Raw genomic sequence first — 11,425 nt, forward strand, 5'->3', positions numbered from 1 at the left:
TCATTACTAAGAAGAGTGGAGAATAGAGGCCTAGAAACCTCTCTTTGGCTGGTACTGGAACTACTGCGCCTTGAAGCAGCAGCGCATCTACGTATGCCGAAAGGATTTGCCTTTCTTCTTCCCACAGGGGAAGAGCTGTGAGAAGGAACTTGAGGATAGGTGGACTGCAGAACGACCAAGTGTGTCCTGTAGAGATTGTCCTGATGACCCAAAAATCTTTTATCGAGGCTGCCCAGACGTGTCGAAACCGGAGAAGGCGAGCACCGACCTGAACCGTCTGGACAGGCCCAACATCAAAAGGACTTAGCCGCTTCCCGGCTACTAGAAGAGGCTCCTTTGGAAGCCTTTGGGTTTGAAGATGGATTTTTCCTCCATGTTTTCCGGAATTCACGATCAGGTCTGTAACTTCAAGCATCCTTCGCTCAATCCGAAGATTGTCTGGACTGTGTCCTTCTCTGACCCAGCAGATGACGATCCTGCGGGAGGAACCCCGACTTACGGCCCGTGGCCCGTGAAATAGCGCTCTCCAGCTTGTTCCCGAACAAGGAAGACCCTTCGAATGGAATACGGCACCAAGCCTGCTTGGAGGAAGGATCAGCCAGCCAGGGGCGCAGCCATAGAGCCCGTTTAGCTGTCACTGAAGAGAGCATTGCCTCAGGCCACCAGACGAATAATATCTGGGGAAGCCTCCCCCAGAAAAGAAGCCGCCACTCTGAGCTCATTCACTGCTGAAGCTCTGGCTACTTCTTCTGATACAGGCCTTAGATCCGAATCCACCTCTATTGTCCAGGCCTCCATGGCCTTGGATAAAGCCGCAATGGCTAGGGCTGGCTTACAAGCCATTCCAGCAGACACATAAATCTTCTTAAGGTCAGTGTCGATTCTTCTTTCCAGCCCATCTTTAAAAGACACTGTGTCTTTGAGTGGAAGAGTGACGTGCCTCGCTAATCTCATGAGGGCGGCGTCCACTAGGGGCGCTGACTCCAGGTGCTTCACATCCTCACTCTTGAATGGGTACATCCTGGAAACTTTGGATACCAGAGAATTTTTCCTCTCTGCACATCCCCACTCATCCGAGATAATTTCACCAAGTTCACCTAAAAAGGGAAAGTTATGGCACTCTTTCTTTAGGTGCTTGAAGTACCTTCTTTGTTTAGATGGTGACTCTACTGGCTCCTCCCACTTTAGGGCTCCCTTTACTGCCTTAACCAGGGTAGGGACCAAGGCAAAATCAAAGCCTGTGCCAGGAGTATCCGATTCGTCCTCACTATCCGAGGAGTTGAAGCCGGAAATGTTCTGCTGAGAAGGGCGGGGAGTACTGAGGCTATCCCTAACAGGGATGTCTGCCATACCAGCCGAGGGGCTACAGGTGCTGTCAACCTCCAGGTTTTGTAGGGATTCTTGGACCACCCGTCTAACCAGGGATTCCACCTGCTGGTTATCATTCCCCCTTTCTCTAGAGGCATGGGCAAAACATGCATCGCATATTGATTTGCCATCAGAAACACATGCTGCACAACCCCAGCAAGATCTTCTATCAGGGTGTCTTTGTGCTGATGCAACCGTGGAGCCTTCCCTGTGATGTTTGCTAGAAGACTTGTGGCGACTAGTGCCAGGAGAAGTGTGATGACGTTGTGACCTAGTAAGGTCCTTATCTTCGCGTGCTTTAGTTTGTTTATCAGACCTAGAAGGGCTAAAAGAAAAGGGAAAAATTACCGCTACTGCCCTAAATCCGAACCGTACAGGGATAGGTAAAAATAATACCACTCTTACCTGTAGAGTAAGGGTTGGCCACTGGGGGGAGGTGAAGTATCCATACTGCTCTTAACAGGAAGACTAATAAACACAGGAATAAGGAAGTGCTGCATACACAGACTGCACACAGACATCCAGCAGGATTAAGCTTACCACTAGCAGAGAACGATCAAACACAGGGAAGCCGCCGCATATGCCCGCAGTACAATCCCAATGTGATCCACTGTGACAGCAGTTTTAAATCTGCCGCCAGATGATGACGTCACCGCCCCCCCCGTGACAGACAGCATCCGTGCGCATGTGTGAGCACGAACAGCCACTCCACTGCGCCAGCACCGCCCCCAGACACCCAGCGGTGACCCGGAAGCTGCGCTGGGACACAGGAAGAGCCGGGGCTGCAAGATGGAACGCACCTGAGTTCCAAAACACCACAAGACAAAATACATATACAAAAAATGGCTGCCATACGTTACCAAGCACGCTCCAAACCACGGTCTGACCTGGGACACGAAAACCTCCAGTGCATCGATTCGGGGTGTATTAATGGGCCTCCCGCTAGTAGCTAGGACGATTGGCTGTATTCAGCTTGCCCGCCAGTGGCCAGGCTTTATGCTTCTCCAATGCATGGGATTGCACACCCGTGTCCTACCCCGCTAGTAGCTAGGGCGTACTGGACTCTTCAGGAATTCAGCCTGGAATCGATCGTGTAAATCACCAGGAAATAGACCGAAAATCTTCATGAGGTAAGACTTGATATCCATCCAACAGGAGGAGGACAAAAAATGAACATGGTCTCTGGGGCAGAGTGAAATTTATGGGAGTGGGGTCCTATGAGGTAGGAGGAGGCGGGACTAACCCACACGTAGGCTGCCATGGAGTCTGTCAGGAAAAGCTTTTTTCAGTAGACTGAACCTTTTTATATTACACAGTATAATTTAAAATCGAACTCCAGACAAACAGCTAAACACACAGATGAAATACATTTACCCTAGGTTCATACCTATGCATTTTAGTGTGTTTTGCAGTTTGCAGAAACGCACTACAGTCCATTTAACATGCTTTTCTATGGTACACTTTCACATCTCTGCGGTTTTCAGTCGGTGCGTTTTTGGAACGGGTCAGGGAATTTTTCCTGCTGCAGACTGCATTTTGCGCGTAAAAGACTTCAGTGGACCCGCACCAAAAATATAAGTGTTGCATTTTTTATGTGTTTTACATTTTTTTTTTCCCTCCATAACAAACTGTGTATAGCTGGTTTTTAAGGAGCGGGTCGGGAAGTCATCAGCTGTCATCGGCGTTCCCTGCTGACAGCTGAATGTAAAAAAAAAAGGAATTGCTGGCAATAAAAAAAAATTGTAAAAAAATGGCGTAGGGTCCCCCCCAATTCGGGTCTGGTATGAATTTTGAGAGGAACCCCATGCCAAAATTAAACAAAAAATGACCCCCAAAATCTATACCAGACCCTTATCTGAGCATGCTGTCGCTTGGAAACTTGAACTTTCAGCTCCCTCCATACATTTTCTATAGGATTAAGGTCTGAAGACTGGCTAGGCCACTCCATGACCTTACTGCTCTTCTTCTTGAGCCACTCTTTTGTTGCCTTGGCAGTATGTTTTGGGTCATTGTCATGCTGAAAGACCCATCCATGACCAATCTTCAGTGTTCTGGCTTAGGGAAGAAGGTTCTCATACAAGATTTTACAATACATGGCCAATCTAAACCTTAAAGCCAAGAAACCTTAAGGATTTAGAGAGGATCTGTAAAGAAGAGTGGACCAAAATCCCTCCCGAGATGTGTGCAAACCTGGTAACCAACTACAAGAAAAGTCTTACCTCTGTACTTGCCAACAAGGGTTTCTCCACCAAGTACTAAGTTATGTTTTGCTTGGGGATCAAATACTTTTTTACTCACTAAATTTACAGCATTTGTTTTACGTGTTTTTTTCTGCATTTTTGGTGGATATGCTGTCTCTATCATTAAAATACACCTATGATAAAGAATTATAGGCCATTCATTTTTTTTTTTTTAAGTGGGCAAACTTACAAAACCTGAAGGGGATCAAATAAGTAGTTTCCCTACTGTAGCAGCCTTGTGACTTTTATCAGTGTCTGGTTCAAGCTTGTAGGAGGAGTTTTCATTCTCCTCTGACTGTTCTATGAGGCTCAGGACCCCTGACCCTCTGTCTGGACAGTGCTGACTGGCCCTGTGCGGATCACATGCACTCTCCCAAGGAAAAAACTTTCTTGCAATGCACACCAAACTGAGAATGTTCAGCCTGTCCCTTAGGCTCTGTGCTTCCAGGAGATGGATTGGGGGACAGTGGAAGAAGGGAAGGATCAGAGAAGACAGGATCAAACAGCCTTTTTACACAATTCAGAAGATTAACCCCTTATTTTCCACAGTGAGTATAACAAGCATGCTTTACTGCATATAAAGACTGATTTTACAGTTGCGGATTTAGTAACACTTTAAGGTTTGGTTTGCAAATATATATTTGTAACACCAAAATTACAATATTTATTCCCATACAAGATTAGCCAGTTTGACCTCATACATTAAGCACAGATAATTTAATATCCAATCAAACAGGCAAAATCAATGTGTAGACATGACATCACAAAAAAATTCCCGCTTTCACATTGTTCTTTATATGTTCTGCATTGTTTGTCCCATGCTGGAATGGTCAGTTGCATTGTTTCAACTCGTTGCATTGCAGTCATAAAATATTTGAATCCGTTTTGGAATAAGTTTTGGACTGTATTGTAAATCAGAAGTGCAAAGCCTGAGCCTCAGTGCCAAAGATGGGGTCCCTTTTATAATTTTCATTGACCCCAGATTTAATATTCATACTAACAATTTCTATGTAGAACAACCACTAAAAGCCACACCACCTCTGTTAAAAAGAGATCCTTAATGTCTTTAGCTGTCAAGGAAATTCTTTTGTCGTGATGATGTTGAGCCCATGTGATGCAGTCCTGTATGTCTTATGACATTATGGCACACAAGTGCTGTCATTTTCTACTGGTCAAAGCCAAGGTGGATGCTCAATTTCCATAGCTTGTGCTGTAAAGATCCTCTTGGTCTATTTAGAGTTCAGTGGATGGGAGATGTTGGTGTTGGAGACAAGCAGTAAAGTCTTTTACTATTCTTTATTTATCAATTAACAGAGCCTTTCCCTCAAAGTAGCCTCCTATCTCTTGGCAGAGCATCCAGCCTACAGTGTCCACTTGGGGACATCCCTTCTGCTTTTGGCCCCTTTCACACTTGTGCAACTTGTCATGCAACTTTGGACATCAGAGTTGCACGACATGTCGTTTGCCATGTTTTCCAATGATACCCATTCATATATGCGCAACTTAATGTTGCAGCAACTTCAAAAGTAGTTCCTGCACTACTTTGGCCCGATTTTAATGCGTTTTGAGGTCCAAAGACATAGACATTGCTTCAAGTCCAGTCAAAATCGCGCGACTTTCAAGTCACACAAGTGTGAAAGGGGCCTTTCACAACTTCATCAAAATGATAGGGAAATATATAAAAAGGGACAAGTCCAGGGAGGATATTTATTATATTAGGAATCAGGAGATCCAAGCTTCCTCTCTACTGTAGTACACTAAAGTCCAGCCAACAGTTCTTGTTTAAATGGAATGGGGAAGGGATAGATGTTCCAATCAGGTTTTAAATGTTGACAGACTTTTTTTTTAGGATATTTCCCCTAACTTACTATGATGTCTGACACCAAACATCTGGACAGGCAGTGAGGGCTAAATCTCCCCAGCAAGGACACATTAGTGAAAACTTGACTGGGGTTCTGAACCTTCAAAACTGGCTGGAGTTGGCTTTAACAGTAAAAGGGCTCCAATGAAGAATAAAATTAGCACCGCTGGTTGTATATCACCAGAATTCCAATCAAATGTGTGAGGTTTGTAAACAGAACATTCCTTTGGTCTTCTGTAGGTTGGTTGGCTATATAAGGGATGCCACATTCTTCACCAGCAGAGGCCTGGCAGCCTCCAGGATATCAATCTCGGGGTCCAGCGACCGACCAAGTCCTTCCAAGACTAAAATAGCAAACACTATAGAAGCAAAGTTGCTCTCCAGCTTCACCTAGAAACACAGAATTTCAGTGACTGACAATTTTTCAGTTGAACGTACAAAGAAACTGCACTGTTGTATTTTTCCATTGTTAAAACAAAGTGTCAAATAAGATCTCCGACTACCTTACCCACACTGCAGCCTTCATGGAATAGACCAGGGTTGTCCAACCTGCGGCCCTCCAGATGTTGGAGGACTACATCTCCCATACTCCCTTGCCAGCCTCTTAGCTGACAGAGTAGTATGGGAGATGTAGTCCTGCAACATCTGGAGGGCCTCAGGTTGGACACCTCTGGCATAGACAGTAGAAGGCATGATATTTCTGACATTGCTGCATAAACCACTGCTCAGGGAATTCATGACTTATGGTCACCCGACTATCAGCCAAACTACTGTATCTCTGACCCTCAGCAGGGATTATATGACTGTCTAAGTTCTGTAATAGACTTTTGTTCAAATGCAGGTCAGAAGGAGGTCATCTGCAGGCCAAATGCTCACGTCAATAAATTCTAAATCTCAGAAGCTTCACAAATTGAAATCCAACTGATGCCATTGACACAAGACCAAAGCCTATTGACACAGGCCCTAAATGTGCCTACACCTTCATACGAGGGGAACAGGGGAGTGGGGGATCCTATTTGATGATAGATCTTTAAAGAGAACCGGTCACCAGCAGGCATTTGTAGAATTTTTAATCTCCACTCTTTGGATCGCTGTAATAGTGCAATCTCACCTCTCTTAAAGAGGTTGTAAACCCACATATTTTTTTTTGCAACCTGAAAGAGAAACACATAATGAGCTAGTATGCATCGCATACTAGCTCATTATGAAATACCTTAGAACGAGCCCCCGCCGTGCCGCCCGCTCACCTGTATGACGGGTGACATGTACAGTCGCCGTCTTCCGGCATCCGGCCATCTGATTGGTGCCGAGGGTCACGGCACGGGACTCTGAAGGAACGGCACCAGCGGCCGTTCCTTCAGAGCGCATGCACCAGTGACGTCACTGGATGCATGTAAGGTAAATATCTCCTAAACGGTGCATGTTTAGGAGATATTTACAGTACCTATAGGTAAGCCTTATCATAGGCTTACCTATAGGTACAACTTGCAGAGGAGGGTTTACTTCCTCTTTAAGGGATAACAACTTTGACTTCTTACTTATTTTTTTTTTTATCCTGGCACAGCAGAAGTGTCAGGCTAAGAGTTTGGCTATAAGACCTTTCCATCTGCTGCCTGAGCTCAATGCTTATAGCAGACACTCAAAACTATCAGCAGAAAACTAGAGGCTTTGATCAGTTTTACCTTTCACTCAAATACTCAAATAAATAAGATACCTATATAAGAGGCATGTGTGTTATTTTATATTTGGTGTACTTTGTGTATTTCTTAATGCTCTGTGCATTAATCCAGTGCTTCCTGTAATAACGACCAGTCTCTGCTGCTTTCTGACTTTGCAGGGTGACTGGTCTTGTCTCCGCCCTTTCCTGTCGTTTTCTGCCCACAGCCTGTAGGGGGTGGGACTTGCTAGGTCTCTCTTACTGCTCTGCTCTCTGCACAGGCTATGTTATCTTAGTGATGATGTCACTACTACTTTTACAAGATAACATCTGGGTTCACAAAGGCATTTGGTGTTAACAAAGTGGATTTATATCTTCTATGACTATTGAGGAATATATATAGATTAAAGTTTTTGTGCCACAAGTTCTACTTTAAAAAGTAAAAAAAAAAAAACAGGATCAGCAAGGACAGCCTGCCAACTAGTATTTTCAAAAGTAGATTAGGAAGCATCTTCTTTTCTGTTTCTACCACTATTGGCTCAAATATACCAGTCCTGTGGGCCTGGAATGGATAAAATTGCAGACATTTCCTTTATCACCATAAACTCTGCCCCCCTACCCCACCTACTACCACCACCTTCCCTTCTGATACCAGCTATATGATAATCATTAGGAAACCGTCTGGCAAAAATTAAAGGGATTTATAGATGATACCTTATGTGTCATCAAAAGCCGGAACACCTGAGACAGCAGCAATGCAACCTGGAGCTGGAAAACAATAAGGAAATAATAGAAAATCTGCTCAAAAATTTATTTTTTGTTGCATTACTAGTATAAGTAGGCAATCAGATTTCTACAAATCATTTAAAATGTAACTCCACTTTTGTTGAGAAAAAAAACATTCCCCTCTAAGTGAGCTCTGTACATTACAAGAATTTTAACAAACTTTGTTGCAGATTCCTACCTTTTGTTATTCTGAAGAAATCATTGTTTGTTCCTCTGTGCCTCTGTTCTGAGTGGGTCAAATGGGAGTGGTTTCATAATTATCTATCAGCTGTGGCAGCTGCAGGGCTCTAATGAGGAAATCTGCTGGGCTTTCATCCCTTTAGACATGTTCCTTTTGGGAGTATCTCACCAAAAATGACTTTTTTTTTGCAGGAGATGCCAGAAATCTGACTTGCATGTTAGGCAGACTTCTGGGTAAATTGGTAAAATGGAGTTACCCTTTCAAGTACTGTTTGTGATAATCAGGATGTATTGGAGTTCTGAGCTTGCAATTCTGTCAGCCGAATTTAAGTTTCAAACCTTTTCTATCTCTGTATAGTCCTGTACCCATGTATATTATGATTTGAGACTGATATTTTATTGAAAATATTCTATTCTCTCAGTGAACAAATCCAGCTTTCTGCCCTCTTACTCTAGTGCTCTGTGCTGACAGAGACGAGTACTGTACAGTAGCATTGCACACACAGTACACGTCTTATTACATCCTTTCAGCTGGTGCAGGATTTACAATGACAATTTTTGCCAGGGTTGGGCCTTAAGACTATGAAAACAGGGACTGTTGCTACAATGTATTTTTGACTGAATATTTAGTAATGTGATTTTAGTTTGGCTTGAAGTCCAAAAATTCCCAAATCTGCTCATCAAAGGCTCTCTACAGTCTGTTTATTCACACTTTGATGCAGTCTAATTACACAACCCTTGGTCATTCAGAAAGACATTGCTCATGTCCTGGTGAACTCCCACTGTCTCCTACAGGCAACATTACATTTACAGCCTTACATACAGAGAGATATTTTGGTTAAACATCATCAGCTTTGGTAGGCTAACTAACTCAATATACAGTGCAGGTAGAAATGTGCAGTGACCTGCAAGCAATCACAAAGCACGTTATTGATGCTGCACTAGTATAAGGCTTATTTTAATTGGTTGTTATGGTTATTGCACTTTATGTTGAATGCTTTGCTGCTTCCACTGTTTCATTGAATGAGCCCAAAGAAGTGGCATGGCAGGAGGCTGCAGTCTAATCTACAGACACTGTGAAAATGCTGCTTCATATCATTGTAATGGAAAATGAGAAATTCATTTTAAAAAAGCTCCATGTTAATTTGTAACTACATCCTATTTATTTGTATTTTTTGAGAATTCGATTCTCTGATTTTTTTTATTCCTGCCTGTAGTGCTATTGGGAGATTTCCTCTTACATTCTGTCCTGATGGCAACATTGTCACTGTAAATGAGCTCAAAGTAGAATTCTGGGTTAACCCTAACTAATCTTAAAAATACTTCCTCCCCCTCCTACCGCCTGTGCTTACTAACCTGTGTTGCATGGCGCATGTCCTTGCATATACTTGCTCAGTGCATATACATATAATAAAATGTATATACTTACCTATTTTCATCAGTGTTGTATTTTGGTTTTGTGCTACTCTAGGAAAGACTAAAGTCTGGCGCCCAAGTTTGTCCCACCCCAGCCGCGGTATACAGTTCTTGTTACAGGGTCTCATGGGGAAGCTGCAGCTGTTTACAGTGAACAGCTGCGACTCCCTCATCAGACCCTGAGACATGATTCATCCAAGTGCCACATATGTGGTCAATAGGGCAGAGCATGGGGCCAGCAGGGTATATGACAGGGGTCAGTAGGGCAGAGCATGGGGTCAGCGGGGCATAGGACAGGGTCAGCGGGGCAGAGGATGGGGTCAGCGGGGTATAGGACAGGGGTCAGCAGAGCAGAGGATGAGGTTGGTAGAGCAGGAGATGCAGTCAGCAGGGCATAGGATAGAGGTCATTAGGTCAAAGGATGGGGTCACTAACTGCAGGGCTCTCAGCAGAGCACAATTTCCATTCCAGAAGTGTCAGATAGGCTCTCTCCCTGAGTCCCAGATCCCAGTACCTGATCTGGTCCAGCTCCTCTTCCCGATCCCAGATAAAATACTCACACCGATCCCATTAGATTCTGGATTCCTACAGAGCCAACCACCAGCTGATCCCCACTGGGCTGCTGATCCATTCAAAGTGCTGGATTCCTGAAGAGTAGATCTTCCTGTGTAGCGGACTGCTTGGCGTCTGAATCCCTTCGAGGTTGACTCCCCCGTGTCCCGGCTGGATTTCTTCAGGGCTGAATCCCCTAGGCCGGGGTCCCGGATCCCGGGGATTCCCCTGTGATCAGTGACAGTGCAGGCGAGATCACCGAACAGCCAGTGTGTGTGAGCTTAGTTCCCTGTGAATGCAGCTGAGCTGGGTCAGCCTAGCCTGATCCGGCTCCTCAAATCCCAGCCAGTGTGGGCAGTGCAAACATCGGTGGCACCCCTCTTGATTTGGCACCCAGGGCACATGCCCCCCCTAGTTTTGGCCCTGGTTACATGCATGTCATCAGCAGCCTGTGAAGAGCCCCCTTCTTTCTTTTTCCTTTTCAACTACGGCAAGAGGGAACCAAACCGGCTAATCTGCACAATCTTACCTTGCCAACAGCTCCTAACCCAAGCAACTAATCTGTTTGGGAGCAGAGGTGACTCTTAGGGGTGTGCTCACTTTTGTTGACAGCAGTTTAGACATTAATGGCTGTGTGTTGAGTTATTTTGAGGGGACAGCAAATTTACACTGTTATACAAGATGTACACTCACTACTTTACATTGTAGCAAAGTGTGATTTCTTCAGTGTTGTCACATGAAAAGATAGAATAAAATGTTTACAAAAATGTGAGGGGTGTACTCACTTCGGTGAGATACTGTATATCCCTGATTTTCATGCCATCCTGGCCCGGTCACATGACTGGCTCCCCAGTTGTCAGCCAGCGACAAAAACAGGGGAGAGGAGGGAGCACCTTCAACAGATGGGCCACTGAAGCCTATGGGTTACATCACCACTCTAGTCTTTACTAGCCATTGTCAGTGCTACCTCCTCTCTCCTGTAGCTGGCGCTGGCTGACACAGGGGAGATCACATGACCAGCCTGGTGTGGCATGAAAATAGTGGATATACAAATCTTTGTTACAGGTTAGCAAGCATAGGTGTTATAAGGTGGGAGGGAGTGTTTTTAAAATGAGTTAATACTTGGAATTCTACATTAATCTTGCAGGGACAAAGCCAATAATAAAACAATGATGTTCCAGCCTTGCCCACTCTACTAACAAAGAAAAGTCTTCTTCTGATTGTGTCAATCTCACCTTCCCCAAAGACACGGTACTCTTTCGGGCCTCATTCACCAGCTTGGCCATCTGAGACTTGAAAGCTTCCACATCCGCACATTGGTTAGCTCTGGCATGGTGAAGAATCAGTTCGGCTACAGTCTCCCCC

At 44.6% G+C, this 11,425-nt stretch overlaps 1 protein-coding gene across 2 annotated transcripts in view; it reads right to left on the reverse strand.

The window, feature by feature from the left end:
• Window positions 1–11,425, reverse strand: part of ADCK2 (aarF domain containing kinase 2) — a 95,352-nt gene that overhangs the window by 57,463 nt on the left and 26,464 nt on the right. The window contains exons 6-8 of one of the 2 annotated variants that reach the window (XM_082255070.1): window positions 11,296–11,424; window positions 7,841–7,894; window positions 5,580–5,859 (exon numbers count right to left, since the gene is read on the reverse strand). In XM_082255070.1, coding sequence (XP_082111196.1) covers window positions 5,719–5,859; window positions 7,841–7,894; window positions 11,296–11,424 — 324 coding nt within the window. In that variant the 3' untranslated portion in view covers window positions 5,580–5,718. Of the gene's footprint in view, window positions 1–5,579; window positions 5,860–7,840; window positions 7,895–11,295; window position 11,425 lie in introns of those variants that run through there. The other variant, XM_082255071.1, reaches the window with a different exon arrangement.

This window comes from Pelophylax lessonae (assembly GCF_965119305.1).
Source record: "Pelophylax lessonae genome assembly, chromosome: 4".
Taxonomy (NCBI): domain Eukaryota; kingdom Metazoa; phylum Chordata; class Amphibia; order Anura; family Ranidae; genus Pelophylax; species Pelophylax lessonae.